This window comes from Crocodylus siamensis, chromosome 4 (genome assembly GCF_052110815.1).
Source record: "Crocodylus siamensis isolate JL-2025a chromosome 4, ASM5211081v1, whole genome shotgun sequence".
Lineage (NCBI taxonomy): Eukaryota > Metazoa > Chordata > Crocodylia > Crocodylidae > Crocodylus > Crocodylus siamensis.
In genome coordinates, this window is record NC_143398.1 from 170491897 (window position 1) to 170509383 (window position 17487).

The 17487-nt window shown below is 42.6% G+C and overlaps 1 protein-coding gene across 1 annotated transcript in view; it reads left to right on the forward strand.

Moving 5' to 3' along the window:
- Positions 1–17487, forward strand: part of CPS1 (carbamoyl-phosphate synthase 1) — a 129766-nt gene that overhangs the window by 45947 nt on the left and 66332 nt on the right. Inside the window, exons 15-19 of the mRNA XM_090041226.1 lie at positions 1388–1516; positions 3691–3835; positions 4205–4415; positions 5430–5628; positions 9970–10146. Coding sequence (XP_089897352.1) covers positions 1388–1516; positions 3691–3835; positions 4205–4415; positions 5430–5628; positions 9970–10146 — 861 coding nt within the window. The remainder of the gene's footprint in view (positions 1–1387; positions 1517–3690; positions 3836–4204; positions 4416–5429; positions 5629–9969; positions 10147–17487) is intronic.

Here is a 17487-nt window from a genome sequence, read left to right on the forward strand (position 1 = left end):
AATGTCCACATCATTAATGAAGATGTTGAACAATATGGGTCCAAGGACAGAGCCTTGGGGAAAGCCACTGGTCACAGGACACCATGATGAGTGACTGCCATCAATTACTACCATCTGGGTCTGACCACGGAGCCAGTTTTCCAGCCAGCAGATCATGGTGGACCCAAGGCCACAATTGGCCAGTTTTGCCAAGAGGTGATCATGGGATACCAGATCAAAGGCTTTTTTGAAGTCAAGATATATGACATCAATCTCTTCTCCTTTGTCCAGGTGATAGGTCACCTGGTCATAGAAGGAAATGAGATTGGTCAAGCAAGACCTACCCGCAACAAACCCGTGCTGGCTATCGCTCAGGATGTTGGGGTCGGCCAGTCCATTAAGGATGGCCTCTTTTTAATAAACTTTTCTAAGATCTTCCCCGGAATAGAAGTCAGGCTGATGGGTCCATAGTTAGCCAGATCCACTTTCTGCCCTTTCTTGAAGATAGGCATCACATTGGCCATCTTCCAGTCTTCAGGCACTACACCAGAGTGCCAGGAGTTTTCAAAGATCTGTGTCAGGAGCTAGGCTATGATGCTTGCCAGCTGCTTGTGTACCCTGGGGTGTAGATTGTCAGGGCCGGCTGACTTGAAGGTATCCAGCTTCTCAAGGTTTTCCTTCATGAGGTCAGCATTAATGGAGGGCAGGGGATCTCTCTCACCTGGACCTCCCCGTCCTGTAGCAGGCATGGGCGTCCCATGGGACTGATGAAAGACTGATGCAAAGTACCCATTTAATAGGTTGGCTTTTTCCTGGGCGTCAGTTGTCAGTTGCCCCATCTGGTTCAGCAGGGGTCCAATGTTGCCTTTGCTTTTCCTCCGGCTCCCCACATATCTGAAAAAGGACTTTTTATTGTCCTTGATGCTTGAAGCTAGTTGGAGTTCAGTTGCAGCCTTGGCTTTCCTGGTTTGCTCCCTGCAGGACCGGACCAGTGAAGAATAATCATCCATGGAGGTGAATCCCATCCTCCATCCTTTGTAGGCTTTTCTTTTTAGCCTTAGGAGGTCTGCTAGGTCCCTGGAGAGCCAGGGGGGCTGCTGTGCCCTCTTGCTGCCTTTCCTCCGAGATGGAATAGACTTAGGTTGTGCATTGAGGATCGCTCCCTTGAGGAGCAACCACTCTTCTTGAACTCCCCTCTCCCTGGGGTCATGGTCCCTTAGGGCCTGACTGACAAGCCTTCTGAGCTTGTCAGTCAGCTTTTCTGAAGTCAAGGACTTCCATGTTGCTGACTGACTTGCCAGCTTTACTTAGTGATAGTGTTTTTAGTCAACTGTGCAACTAGATATGCAAACTTTAATCAGCTTAAATCATAACATTTTATTTGACATGTATTCTTCTTTGCTTTAAGATTGAAGATGCTTTTGTGGCAGCAGAAAAGATTGGCTACCCAGTCATGATACGCTCTGCTTATGCCCTGGGTGGGCTGGGATCAGGTATATGTCCTGACAAGGAAAGTCTGCTGGACCTGGGTACCAAGGTATGTCTGCAGTTGATAGTAGAAGGGATCAGCCATTTGATTAAAGATATTCTTGTAACAGTCACAAATCGATCTATTACATATACTACACATTTTACCTCCTTGTTAAAACTTTATCTGGATTCTCTCTAATGCCCTGATCATCATCATACTTGCTACTGATTTCAGTAACATGAATAATGAAATGACATCGTCCACCACTGTTAGTTTCTCTCAGAAACTGGTCATAATTTGAGCAAATGTTGCAGCAATTTTGCTAAAAAAAGAAGCAAAATGGCCTATTTTCTCTTGCTCTCAGTGGCGAGTGTCACAAGGTAGAAACCTGGCAAGTGAAAATACTTATCAAGCTTAGCTACCAGAAAATGCCAGGAACTGAGCGACAAAGATCAGATTTTTATGTAGCTGAATCTCAAAGGAGATTTTTGTGCTGGACTAGAAATCTAGCAGGAATCCTAGCAGGATCCGGAGATTTATATAAACAAGCCACTATTGGTCAAAAATGCTGATTTCCCCCCCACCTTTCTTTAGGAGATGCAGTTGTGGGGTTTTTCCCTCACATGGAAATGAGGTAAAATTTTTTTGTTGTAGATGAGACCTGGGTTAGGGCCAGCACTTAAGTTGTAGCTGAAGGTAATGCCAGTGGTGTATCTAGGGCAGGGTGATGGGGGCAACTGCCTCAGTTGCCAACCAGTCAGGGGGTGGAACAAAAAAAAAATGTCTTTTAATGCAGCAGCACAACTGTGATCATAGTGGCAGTGGCAACAAGAAGCCAACACTGGCCATGTGCAGCAGCTGTCATAAATGCCCGGCTGTGTTCTTACGGTTCTGGGTAAGAACACTGTCACCCTGACCGTCTGATTTGTGGGAAACAAGTAAAAAGACTGGACTGTGTCACACCATAATTTTGGTTTTGGAAGCCCAGATCCTTCACTAAAGTTAACGGGAGCTCCAAGAGGTCACATCGTAACATGTAACATATTGAAGCCCTATCCTAAAAGAAACATGGTTGGCTGTTATAATTCTACATCCAAACTTGCAATGTAGACAGCCTTAAGTAACTTAACTTGAGGCTGCCAATTTCAGAGCAGGGTGGGGAGTTTATTGACAGAAGAACCGAGTCATTTTAATATTTTCAGTGAATTTAACAAATATCCTATAATTGTTAGTCCATATGGACAAAGTTTATGTTATATTCTTTTGCTTTCTTGATATATTTGCAGTTTTGCCTAGTGTATTGAAGAATACTTTTGGAATTAGTTTTAGAGTAGATCAGAATGCCACACTGACACAGAATTGTTATTACTTTAGTTTAGCATTTTCTGTAAGCACCAATATCATCTCCTTTTATGTGGGTACACATTTAACTTTCTATTAAAAAAATAGTCCTATTGAAGCCAATGGACACATGCTATTAGTACACAGCAGTAAATGCTGGCGTACAATTCATTGGAGCTTATTGCTCCCAGGCACTGTGTCTTCATGTGCACCTGGAACCTCAGCACATTGAACTGTTTGGAACAGCTCTGATTGGCAGGGAGCATGGGGGATCAGCCTGCTAGCCCAGGGCTGCTCTGACCTGGCTTAACATGCTGCAGAGGGGCTGGCTGGGGCATGAGGGTGCTTCACTGTGGGGCTGGCTGGCAGGTAGCGTGTGCGCTGAATCACCCTGGTGCCCCAGCCAGCCCTGTCAGCATCTATATGTGTGTGGCTGCCTACTAAAGAACTCTGCCACAGGATAGTACTTGTATTTACAAGTACTGTCCTGTAGAGGAGCTAATTAGGCAGCTCTGCAGTAAATGTCTTATGCAGATGTGCTCACTGAGACTACTTGCATATATAAAATGGAAAATGGCTGTAACTGGCCCCAGGATCAAAGCTTTGTATTTTTATATTTAGATTAATAATATATATTCTGTTGTCCAACTATCAATGTTACTTCATGTGTTACCTTTATTTCTATGATGTTACACCCAGATTTTGGGAAGAATTTAAATTAGGTGCTATGATATCATGTTTTACAATTTTTATGTTGGGACATCTTGAAATTCATCAAAAAAACCTTAAATGTGAGAGTGGGCTACATTAAAGATCTGCTGCACGTGTTTAATAAAAATGCATTTCCCATTCTTTTCTACCATCTGTCCTCTCTAATGTTTCTAAAACCTGATTTGCAGGCCTTTGCAATGACCAACCAAATTCTAGTGGAGAAGTCAGTAGTTGGCTGGAAGGAGATAGAATATGAAGTAGTAAGAGATGCTGCTGATAACTGTATTGCTGTTTGTAATATGGAAAATGTTGATGCCATGGGAGTCCATACAGGTAAGTTTGCTGTAGATCACAGTATAGCACACTGTACATTGCTTTTAGATCAACATTTTCATACATGCTCTTTCTTCTTAGCAGAATTCTATCAGATTTAGATTAAGAGTATTATTGGGTAGGCTGCAAAATGGTTTCAACAGGCTGAGACTTTCCAAAGTATCTCACATTTCACAAGGTAGCATAGGTAATGTAGTCTCATCAGAAGCTAGTACTGGGCCCTGAAATGCCCATACTTCGCACCTTCCACAGCACTTGCAGTTTGAAAAGCATGTCATTTCCTAAGATACAGTCAGTTAGTAGGAATGTGACCCCAGTACCCTGAATTTATTATTATCAAACTCTTTTGTTTTTTGTTTTAACAAATAGGAGATTCTATTGTAGTAGCTCCAAGTCAGACGCTCTCCAATGAGGAATTTCAGATGCTGAGGGAACGTGCCATCAAGATTGTCCGCCACTTGGGCATTGTGGGAGAATGTAACATCCAGTATGCCCTGCATCCCACCTCTCTGGAGTACTGTGTCATTGAAGTAAATGCCAGGCTCTCAAGAAGCTCTGCCTTGGCATCCAAGGCTACAGGGTAAGGTAGGACATAAGGGGTAGGAAGAGGAGTACTTGAGTCAGAGTTTGGTTGCTGTGTACTACAAATGGAAAAGCTCTTAGAAGTGAAGACTGTTAGATCTCTTTATACTCTATATGTTGGCTGCAACTAATCTCTGAGGCCCTAAGGATTTAGTTATTAATGAGCTGTCTGCCAGGTTGAAGCAAATGGTATTGCTAGCTGCTTTTGTTTTGATGGCTAATCAAACTAATCAAGGCAAAGGGTGGTCAAAGTTGGCTGTATAAAAATTGGCTTCTTAATTGCACTTTACAGATGCTGTCGAGAAGTGCAAATTAATCGTTAATTTGCAGGTTTCAACAACTTGTGCAGTTGTTGAAGCCCTGTAGCAAACTGGAGACAGCCACAATAACTGGCAGTGGGCATTTCATTGTTTCACTTTAAATAACTGAATGCTATGAAACACATGTGTTTTTGATTTGTGTCTCAACATGTATAATACGTATAAAACAGTAACACTGGATAAATACCATGCGTTCTACACTGGTATAGCTTTGTACACATTGCAGTCCTGCAGCTACTGAGAACTCCGGTATTTCCCATTGCTTCCCTAGGAGTTGACGGCAACAAGTATCCATTTTGATTTGTTTCCTTGTCTGGCAGAAGGCCTAGAGCCCAGAGATTACAGGACTTTCACGAGGCCATGGAGCAAGCCTGTCCTGGGACCAAGCATCAAACCCAGACCTCCTGACTTGGAGTCCTTAATCACAAGGGTGCTCTTAATAGCGAATTCCTACCTCAGCACTCTGAATGTACCACATTATGAGTTATACATTGCATCGGGGAGTTTTGCTGTTCTCGGATGAGTTATACTTGCATGCTAGGTGCCAGGAACGAAGACATTTTGCCGTAGAATATGGTTAATAATTTTATTGAAGCAGCTTTGGAGGATTGTAGTTTTGTTTGCCTCCTGCTTTACAAACCACAATAATAAAAATTGCTTCTCTTCCTTTCTTTCCCTCCCATCTCTGTTAGGTACCCATTAGCATTTATTGCTGCAAAAATTGCCTTAGGGATTCCCTTACCAGAAATCAAGAATGTGGTGTCAGGAAAAACTACTGCCTGTTTTGAGCCCAGCCTGGATTACATCGTTACCAAGATACCCCGCTGGGACCTTGACCGCTTTCAGGGCACCTCCAGCCAGATTGGAAGTTCCATGAAGAGTGTGGGAGAGGTGAGTGGGCAGCACCTCTTCCCATTGCCCTTCCAGCTTTTGTCAAATTGCTTTTCTCTCTGGTCCCCCTCAGGTTGCCATTTCTTTTAGTATGGCAGAGGGATTTAGGATTGATTGAAAGGGCCAGTCTTCTGTAGGTGCTAGCTTTGCATCCAGTTTTGTGCTAATTTTCAACTGGTGTTGCATGTGACAAAGTGCACTTTGTTGTGGGTGTAGATGACAGTATTTAGACAGTAATTGACAAGATTTTGCTTGCTAAACAGGTAGTTAGAGGTCTAAATGTTAACATTTATTAATTGCCTCTAGCTGATTTGAGTGCAAAATTAAAGGCAAACAGGCACACTTTTAAAAATGAGTCTCAGAGCATCCATACCATCCATACAAAGGGTCCGCTAGGAATCAGTTAACTAAGCTGCAAATAAAATAAGAATTCAAACCAACTAGCATCCTCAATGCAAACCAACCCTGGCCCTGAACCTCAGACAGATTTTTTTTATTATTGTAATTGCTTTGTCAGCATTATTCATTACACATGCCTTAGCTTTTCCTGATTCTCCATGAAAATGCCATTACGGTGTTACCATGTTGATGGAAGAAAATTTCTTTTAAAAAATTGATCTATTTAGCTTTTCAGCTTGAATTGATCCAGATTGTTTGGATAGGCACTCAGCCTTCTGAGTGCTTATTCAAAGCAGCTCAGTTTTACACATTATTACTTTCAGTTGAAACGATTTAGGAGTCATCAAATGACATTATAAACAATAGTGTAGAAGTCGGCCTGGGATATTCATAGGTTTATAAGGTCAGAATGGACCACTAACCTGAACTCCAATCATCTAGTCTGAACTCCAAGATAGACTGGAAGACTTCTCCATATTAACCTCTATTTTAAGTCCAAAAACAGTGTTTGAAATAGAATATATCTGTTAGAAAAAGCATCCAACAATGATTTAGAGACTTACAGTGTTACAGAATCCTCCACCATGCTTTTAAATTGTTCCAATGGAGAACTATCATAGCTGGTAAAAATGTATGCTTTATTTCTAGTCCCATATTGACCCTGAAAACCAAACTGAAAACCTAATGCCTTCTTTTAATGTATCAAGTTTTTTTTTTTAAATTTTCAACAATTTATTTCCCTTTTGGAGTATATTTTATAGGCCTGTTAAAGTGAGAACAAAACACTGTGACTTAAAATCAGATTTTAAGGCCATCTGGGGCAATCATGACATCCTTAGCTAAATTTTCAAGTGCAAAGAAATGATCTAAAATGGGCAAATTATCCATTTAATTACCAAATTACCTATCAACCACTAAAGTAAAATAATTAATTATATTTTTTGTCGGTGTCGGCTGTCTTTTTTCTCTGAATGGTTTCCAAGTAGCTATTTTACTCAGTTATTTTGACACTTGAGACCTTTCTAACATCAGTTCCACCTCACGCAAACAAACAGCCCTCATTACAATCGAAAGGATTAATTGGAACTAAAATGGCTTGCTGTGGTGATCATAGTTTCAATAAGACATGGAGTATAAAATTTCAAATAAGTTGAGGCCTGCAAGTTTTATAGTTTTAACTCCCTATGCCTTTGTTTCATGCATATCAGGCCAGTTGATAACAGGGTGATATTCCAGAGTGTCTTGCCATGTCAATAGTGAATGGGATTGCAACTGCGTAGGTGACTAAGAACACTTTCTCCCTTTATGCTCTTTCCCAGGCTTCCTAGGCTTTGGTGTTCAAATGCACATGAACAAGTGTAGGTGGGTAGGGTGGACTTTGAGGGATCTGGTCCTGGCTCCTTCTATAACAATCTCTGACAAGCATGAGTTGGAGAGCATCTTAGCTAAGATAAGCTGACACTGGATGGTTTGGGAAGGGATGTTGTGATTCACTGTTGGTATAAACACTTAGATTTTTTGACACTAATTACACACTGGCTGTGATTCTGTTACCTCTACACTGTGGACACATAAGTATTTGCATATAGACTGAGCGTGTGCAGTATATTACAGATTGGCAAGGGCTATACACAACTATACACCCTCGTGGAAGGGGAGGAGAGGGTCCTTCCATATTTTAGTCCTAATAACTGAGGGGCTAGGGCACTTACCCAGGAAACAGGAAACCCAGGGAGTCTATACACACGCTCTTGTGGTGGGGGAGGAAGAGGCACTTTAATTAAAGTGCCCAGAGCATCTCGTGTATCTGCTTCAAAGTAGTAGTGGGGGTGCTTTATCTAAAGTGCCCTTGTGTCCATTTTGAATCATGGGGATGCTGTTACGCAAGATGCAGAGGCTGGCTGGAGCATGGTAATTACCATGCCACAGCAGACTCGATTAATCGAGCCTGCTCTGATGTGTTGTAATTATAGCATGTTGGAGTAGCCTCCGCGCTCATATATAGACACACTTAGATTCTAGATCTTCTTTGCCCAAAGATCATTTGAACCTGCATCTCTCTGACTTGTAGCACAGCACTCTAGCCACCATGCCACAGATTAGGCATTATATAGTCCTTTCTCCAGTGCTCAGTTTGAAGCTGAGCCACAGCCCTTACATTAAGTAGTCATTAGATAAAATGGACAGAGAACAGTGTGCTGCACAAGTCCTGTTGGGAGAAAAGGTCAGTGCTAGAACCCAGGACATTCTCCTTTCAAAAGCAGTCATCTCACTGAGTCACATACCCTCCAGCTTGTTCTTTCTTCTGGCCCCAGGTATCTCCTTCCCTCTTGGTTGCACAAGAGGCCACCTTCTAAAGAGTGTCGGAGAGGGGTCTAACTATGTCCTAGTCATCAGAGAGCTTTCAGGAAATCAGAGAAGCCCCTCTGGGTGGGAGGCACCTAGAACTTTGCTCTGTTGCTTCCTGGGAAATGTCCCTAATCACTTAGGCTGCCTATACGCATACTTGGGGGGGCGGCAAACTTTAATTACAGTGGTTTCCTGACAGCACCTGTAATTAAAATGCTGCAGGAACACATGTTATTAAGGCCTCGTGCACTTAAAAATGGCCACAGGACACTTTATCTAAACCTTATTCAATGAGGTTTAGTTAAAGTGCTCTGTGGCCATTTTTAAACACACAGGGGCTTAATACACATGGTGCTGTAGTGAGTGACGCTGTGTCATTCTAATTAGAATCTGGAACAGACTCGGTTATTTGAGTCTGCTCCGACATGTTCTAATTATAATACCAATGAGCACACGTATAGGCAGTCTTAGCTACTAGAAATAAAATGTTGGAAGGCCCTTCCCTTCTTCCTCTCCCCCCTACCCATTCTTCCCCATATAGTCATGTTTTTTTCTTCAGCTACATTTTTGTGACCTACATGCACTTATGCATCCACATTGTCCACATATTCATAGCTACGTACTTGCTTGGCTTGTGCATGGCCAAATGCATGTGGTCAATTTACATGCTTATGGGTCCATAGCGTAGGGAAAACAGAATCACAAATTTTGTGTGTAGTGCCAAAAAATGCCACTTCCACAGCAGGAAAACTGCTATTTAGGCTCACAGAGTATAACAGAAATCTGCCACTAGCAAATTCCTAGACTCATCTTTGAGTCATAGTGCTGCTGGTAGCTGTTTCTGTCCTAGTGCAGTTTAGGTACCTCCCGAGGCCTGTACCTAAATCATTCTAGCCCCTGCTGTGTTTTTATTAATTGACCTGTCTAGCCTCAGCCTGACTATAGTTGAGCTGTGCTGCAACTGCCTGCAGTCTCAGAGCAGCAGAGCTGTGTGAATGGGGAGATTTTTACGTGAAACTTTCACCATTTTGTTTCAGAAGAGTTTTATGCTTTTAAGCTTTTGCTTTCTTAGGAGATAAAAAGCAAGTGGTTAATGGGATCCTTTGACTTGCACAATTTCCACAAAAATGGGCTCCTTTCTTTTGGAAATGGGGGTCATTTTGATGTTTGGAAACAAGGGCAGAGGAGGAGATGTGGTATCGCTGTCCTCTTCTTAAAGCAGAGCCTTAAAATTCTATCTGTCCTTGTGGGGACTTCTGATTCTGCAGGCTGTTAAATTACTCCCTTTCCTGGATCCAAAAACATTTTACAAATGAGGCCACTATCACTATTCTCAGAGTGGGGAGAGGGAGGTATAAGGTGAAGACATTGCCCAAGGCTGTTCAGTCACATAGGCTAGGATAAAGTCCTGGGTTCCTGAGTCCCACTTCAATGCTTTGTCATTCAGGACTATGATCTTTTTATGAGTCAGTTCATTATGTCATATAGGAAATTCATGGTGCTTTACGCTTGAAGACTAAGCATAGTTATTCCGAAGATAATAAAGAAGGGCAGCAACTCATCATCTTAATGCAAGAGCTTTCATCATTACAGGTCATGGCTATTGGACGCACCTTTGAGGAGAGCTTCCAGAAGGCCCTGAGAATGTGTCATCCCTCTGTTGATGGCTTCACATCATCTCTGCCAATGAATAAAGACTGGCCAACCAATTTAGACCTCAAGAAAGAACTGGCAGAGCCATCCAGCACTCGTGTTTATGCAATGGCCAAGGTAATGGTCAAGAGGCAGCCATGATATATGTCTGTTGTTTTTATTTACCAGATTGTTTCCTGAGGCAATGGAATAGAATATTTAATGGGTGTCCTGCTTTCCTTCCTTCTGCCCCTCATTTGGAAAGGGCTGATAGCATGCTGTGTTGAATTACTCCTGTGAGGTGCAAAGATTCTTTTCTATCTGTAATGTCCTCTGCTAGTGCATTACACCAGGATGAGGAAAACAAACAAAAAAACTTTCACTATAGATTCTTAGGACACCTCATACTTCCATTAATCTTTAACTTCTAATAACTAAAATTTTAACCACATTTCTTATGTTGAACAGGTACACCTACTTCCATGGCCTTGGTAACATAGAGATCAGTCAAACAGTTTCTACTGGTTGAACAACAGAGTACTTTTTAAATTTAGATTGCTCCTGTAATGCAATCATTTACTAAATGCTGGCCAACATTCAGCCCTTATCTGGGCTGGCATAAATGAGAATAGAATTTGGCCACTTCTGCAACTTATATTACTGTATGCAAAATAAAGGAAAAAAGATGCCTTTGACAATTGAAACTAAGCATGATATAAAAAATGGTTGGTTTCAGTCAAGCTGAGAAGTCTCTTTTTGCACTATTAATTTTGTTACATGACCACAGCTTACAACCAGAAGATGTAATTAAAATTAAAGCTTATTGTAAGCTTAGCTCTTCAGAAGTCTGTCCTTTTTGGAATAGGGATAAATATACTAATTGTCCTGAAATATTTGTTCAGATACTTATATCTGTGGCTGGAGCAGTATAATATGATTGTGATTAAGGCACTAGATTTGGGCTTGAGATTTAGTAGGCAATTTCCAGCTCTGTTACAGATTTCCTGGGCTTTGGGCAAGTCACTTGATCTTTCTGACTTATAGACAGTCTAGTTTCATTGTTGTCAATGTCTGTAATAAGTAAATCTACACTGTGCACTGCAATAGTGAGTGGAGATACCTGAACTAGTTCCTGTACTTGAAGTAGTTTAGCTGTTATAGCATGGAGTTCCCTGGGGTGTGGTTTATCCTGCTTCTCAGGTAAATTAGCTTGCATGGAGCCGCATACTGCAGTACCTAGGCTGCCTTCAGTACCTAAGATAATTCAAGTATCCTCACACTACATTGCATGGTGTAGGTTATGTCTTAAAATGCTTCTGTGATACAGCATACCTCTCCTTGGACCTTAACCTTGTCATGGTGGAGAGGCTGGTGTGTTCCAGTGATCCTCAGAGCTATGTTGTCTGGAGTCTTGTACTCCTAGCAGTGTCTCTCCTGGTGAACAGATCTGAGGTGATGTCTCCTGAAGACCCCAATGGCAGAACAGACTTATTTGAAGATCTCTTGGTTCTCTGTGAGTGTGAAGGCAGATGAGGGCTGCAGCAGGATGGAGGTTTTGGTTGTCTTGGACATCCTTGCCACTGGGTTCAGGGCTCCCTCCTGTCAAGCGTGTGTGTTTGTTGCTTGCACACTGGCTTCCCTACATTAAAAGATGTCACATGCAGGCCTCTGCCAAGGATGTTAACATCTCCCACAAACCAAGTCCTGCAGCAGTGGTTTAATGGTGATGGGGACATGAACAGTGATTTCTGGGAGTCCTTAGTCACAAATCTGCACATAGGCAGTGGTTGTGTGATGGTCATTTTGCACTGACTGAGACAGAAGTACAATTTGGCAGCTGTGGCCGTAACTGAGCCAGTCCTGTTTAGGATCCCCTCTGCTCACCCTGAATGGGAAAGGGGCTAAAAAAGGTGCTCTAAACCTAGGTGGTCTGAACACCCCCAGCTGGATTGCCACATCTAGTGGGATCACTCTACTTGTATCTGAAACCAACCAAAAAAAGTACTGATGGACTCCCTGAACAGTGAGTGTCTTGAAAGAAGAACCACCATAGTAGCTAGAGATAGTGCTGCCCTAAATGAAACCAGCTGGGCAGATGAAGGCAAGCTGAAAGAAGGAGGTGGCCACACATTTTTTGGAATGAAAGTCACCTGAAGAGAGGCACATTCATAGGGATGACTTTGCCATGAAGACAAGATTGTCAGCTAGCTTTCAGAAATTCCCTGTGGGCCTTCATAAACACCTTATGACTCTCCACCTCAGGCTCAGTCAGAACCAGTATATTGCGGTCTTCAGTGCATATGTCCCCATACTTGATGATGAAAAAGTCAACAAGGAGCAGTTCTACTGTGCTCTTGACACAGTCCTGACTGTCACTGTCAAGAAAGACAAGCTCATCCTCATGGGTGACTTCAACACAAGAGTTGGGCAAAACTCTGAACTCTGGAGTGGCACCATTTGGAAAGAGGGGGTGCGGAAAGTGAACTCCAATGGTATCCTCCTCCTCAACAAATGTGCAGAGCATGACTTGCTCATCGCGAATACCATCTTCAGACAGAGTGACAAATCACTTGGAAACATCCACGCTCCGGTCACTGGCATCTTCTTGACTATATTATTGTTAGATCCCTGGATTGTATTGAGGTCCATATCACCTGAGTCCTGAGAGGTGCAGATACCTGCTGGATGGATCACCATTTAGTCAGATCAATCATGGGCATACAGTTTGCACTCCAACACTGTAAACAACCAAAAGGAACACAGAAGAGATTTAAAATCAAGGCACTCCAAGATGAAGCTAGATGTGATGATCTTCAGCAATGCCTTACTGAGAGGCTCTCTGAACTACCTGATGACATCATGGGCATCCAGGCACATTGGGAGAACTTAAGAACATTATTCAAAAGGCATGTGCTGAATCAATTAAATATTACACTTATTCTCACCATGATTGGTTTGATGAGAACAATGAGGAAATCCTAGCACTTATCCATCAGAAGAGAGCCATGTTTGCAGTTAGCAAAATGAACCTTCCAACCAGCAAAAACAAGAGGCTTACCAGCAGCTCAAAGTTGTAGTTCAGAGGAAGCAATGGAACATCAAGAACCAGTGGTGGCAAGCAAAGGCCATGGAGATCAGGTTTTGATGACCAACATGACATGAGAACCTTCTTTCAAGCAATAAAATCCATCCATGGGCCATGGTGTGCCATCACTCAGACCAGGAACAATAACGCATCAGGACCAGATGGCATCCCCACAGACATCTTCAAAGCTGATGGAATAGCACTAGTGCAAAAACTTCACCAACTTCTCATTAAAATATGGGTTAAGGAAGAAGTTCCACCTGACTTAAAGAATGCCAATGTTGGGACCATCTTCAAGAAAGGGAACAAGTTAGTGTGGGAACTACCGAGGCATTGCCGTCCTCTCCATTGCCAGGAAGATTCTTATTCACATCCTCCTGAATCATCTCCTCCCCCTTGCCAAAGATGTCCTTCCAGAATCCCAATGTGGCTTTAGACCATCTCATGGTACCACCAGGGTACACTGTTTGTTGCACAGCAGATCCAGGAGAAGTACAGTGAGCATGCCAGGAGCTGTTTATGGCATTCATTGACAAAACCAAGGCCTTTTACTCCATCAATCATAAAGCCTTATGGAAGGTGCTGCCTAGGTTTTGTTGTCCCCTGAAGTTCATCAGTGTCCTCAGGCTACTCCATGATGGGATGACCACCACAGTGCTTTGCAGTGGATCAGAGGCAGACACATTTACCATTTGTACCGGTGTCAAGCAGGGCTGCATTATCATCCCAACCCTTTTTTCCATCTATCTTGCTGTGATTTTGATCCTCGTCCATTACTGCCTTCCTCTCAGAATCGGGGTTGAGTATCAAATGGACAGTCAGCTTTTCAACCTGCCACACTTTCACACCAAAACAAAAGTTACCAAGACTGGCATCACCAACCTTCAGTTTGCTGATGACTGTGTTATCCTTGTGTACACTGAGACCAATCTGCAGTTCACCCTTGATCTTTTCTCAGATGCGTCACAGCCCGGAACTCTCCCTTAACATTGGGAAGACAAAAGCGCTCCATCAGCCTGCCCCAACACAAGCTACTCCCCTCCTCCCACAAATTACCCTTGGTGGAGAACCCCTGGAAAATATCAGGCATTTCCTATACCTTGGCAGTCACTTCTCCCAGTCAGTCAGTCTTGATATAGACATTGAACATACGATTCACTTTGCCAATATATCCTTTGGAAAGCTGCTTCACCGTTTCTTTGCTAACAGAGGTCTGAAGATGGGAACTAAGATCCTGGTCTACAATGCAGTGGTTACCCTCCACACTCCTCTATGGGTGTGAGATGTGGGTGACATATCAAAGCCATCTTAAGCACCTGGAATAGTTCCATCAGTATGGCCTCAGGAAGAGTCTTAGCATTAGATGGGAAGGACCACTGCACTAATGCCAGCATCCTTTCTGCAGCTAACATAAGCAGCATCGAGGCAAAGATAATGAAATATCAACTCTGCTGGGCTGGCCACTTTGTGCGGATGGCTGGCACTCCTCTCCCGAAGCAAGTCCTCTTCTCTCAATGTAGTCATGCCCTCTGGATCAAGGAATAGGAATCACGGGAAGTCACAAACAAGTTCCTTGTGACAAATCCCATTCATCAGCCTATTGGCTTTGAACTATGATGGTTAGAGTGGTCCCTGCTAAACAGATTCAGGACAGGTCAAGGCCCCTGAGCAGCCACCCTTCACCACTGGGGCCTCAGTGCTAACCCTTTATGCACTTGTGGAGAGATGCAAACAAGTGTTGCAGATCACCGAGGAGCGTCTCCTCTACAAATTAAGAGGTGGATTAATAACTTTGAACTCGGGTAACAAGGAGTCTATTACTTGTCTGCACAGATTTGCATTCTCTAAATAAATAAATGTAGTCATGGTAAGAGGACCTGTGGAGGGCAGAGGAAGTGCTACAAGGACACCCTGAAAGCATAACTTAAGAAGGATAGCATCAACCCTACAAACTGGAAAGTGCTGGCTGGTAACAGGTCTCAATGGCACTGTAACATACATCAAGCTACAGCTCACTTTGAAGAAAATTGTGGAAAAACTTGCAGAGCATGGATTGGACTCCTCAGCTATCCTAAAACTCACCAGTAATCCATACCCCCAGCAGACATCATCCTAGTATTGTGGGATAGCCGGTGATGAATAGAACGTAATGCATATCAGAATCTTTCAGTCTCCACCCCACAAAAATGCAATTTTCCCTCTTACAAATGTACAAGAAGCCTCATAAATATATCTTTGTTTTGTGTTTGTTTTTAATGTCTATTGGTTCCATTCTCCCCTCCCTCCCTTATTTTTAAAATGTATTTATCTGTTCTCATGCTTTAAAACATTTGACCTTTGCCTGCAATAACAGATAAAAAACTGAGTTGCACAGGCTTGTTGAACCCTTTGTGTGGGCAATTCTCCACTGGTAGTAAATTGGAAGTAAAAACCTTACCATTTTGTTCTGATATCACTGTTTTTTCACTCTGAAGGTATAAATGGCATTGCAGAATCAGGCTTGTAGGTTTACATTTGGATAAGGCCCATATGGTGGAGACAAATCATGGCTTTGAACTGTGGTAGGCTCATATATTTATGAGACCACAACCTATTTCAGATCCTGTGCTTGGGTCCACTGAAGCTTTCTTTTTGTGGGGTAAAATCTTGCTCACCATTTTTTATGGCCATTTAGAAATGTAATATTAGCCCCATGATAGAGTCAGGACCCTGAGGGAAGGGGAGGACGATGAGGTGAGGCTAGTTCCCAAAACAGGCAGGTTTTTCACAAATGATAGTGTTTGTGGTGGCTGCTGTCCAACCAAAATAAGCCTTTAATCCCCCTGAAAGAAACCCCTGCGTCTGACACTGAGCAGTGAGTCATCTCCATTAATAATTGAGTTAAGTCAGTGTTTTGGATTTTAAAATTTCAGCATGCCTGACTCAGTAAAAGGTAATTCAGACAGCTGGAATCTGTCTGGTCAGAAATCCCTAACCAGCTTTCTGACATTTAAAAAAAAACCCAACAGCTTGCCCCTATTAGCACTGAGCTTTGTTTGAGTCAGAATCAGTCTCTTCAGGTGTCATCTCTGCCCTCCCTTTCAGACACGCTTCTCAATGTTTTTCATTTTTTAGCAGGGTGGTGAAAACAATGATTTTTTGTTTGAGAAGGAAAAAGCTCAGATGCCATACACAGCTCTTGCTTTTGTAATGTTATTCATTTGTTATAGAAAAAACAGTTACAGGGAAGATGCTGGGCCAAATAAACTCTTCACTGGACTAAGCTTAGCCTTGGTGTAATAGATGTATGCGTACTTGCCTACTTCAGGGCAAATTGGGACTGCATGGGCTAATGACTGGAGCACTGGAAATCCAAAGAGCTGGGTTCTGCTCCTGGCTCTGTTGCTGACTTGCTGTGTAAATTTGTAAATTAGCTCAGTCACTTTGCCTCTCTCTGGGTATGTTTACACATGCACATTAAATGTGCATTAAAGCATCACAGAAAGCTGTGCTCTTCAGTTAATGTGCATTAAAATAGGCTAATGGGCATTTTTCTAGTACCTCACAATGGAGGTACTAGATTTGATGTGTATTAGCCTATTTTAATGTGCATTCATGAACATGTAGACTTAGCCATGCCCTGTACCTCTTTTCCCTCCTACCCCTTCCCTTGGCTTGGCTTTGTTATTCAAATTGTAGGGTAGGAGTTGTTTTCTACTAAGTGTTTGGATAGGGCAACTGCAAAAACAATTTCTAGGGTGCCTAATAAACCCTTGGCATGGATTGTGTAGCTCATGATGCTGGATCTGGGTCTGACAATTTGATGGCCACAGTGTGCTCACAGTAATTTGGGAGTAATAGTTATCTAGACCTTAGCTTCCTTCTGGAGTTCTCCAGATTTCTTAGTGACCTAACTTGCTGTCCTGGATGAAAAGAGCTGGGTGCTGAGTTCATTGGTAGTGTTCATGCAGCAGCTGAAGAATGGGGTAGGCCACGTTACTCAACAGGAGCCATCTTTCATGCCATGATTCTGTTCTGTGATGATTCTGTTCTGCTGGCACATTCAAAAAGATCCCTCTGACTGCGGGATCGCAAATGCCAGCTTAGACATAGTCTGTACATTATTAGCTCCCCTGATGGGAACAAGAAGTTCCTGGTTGCTAGATCTTCAGTGCCGAGTGTTTCTAGAGCTCTGAACAACCAGAATACTTGATTGATAGGGAGTTTATAAACCTAAAGGAGGGAGATTTAAAGGTAGAAGACTAAACTTGGAAGAAATAAGAACAGTGTCTTTAAATCCTGCATTACTTTAAAAAAAAAACAGAGTTGCTTGAGACTGCATGCTATATTTGTCATCCCTTTTCAGTTCTGTTGGATAAACCCCCACTTTGAGGACAGCATTGAAGTGAACTGCA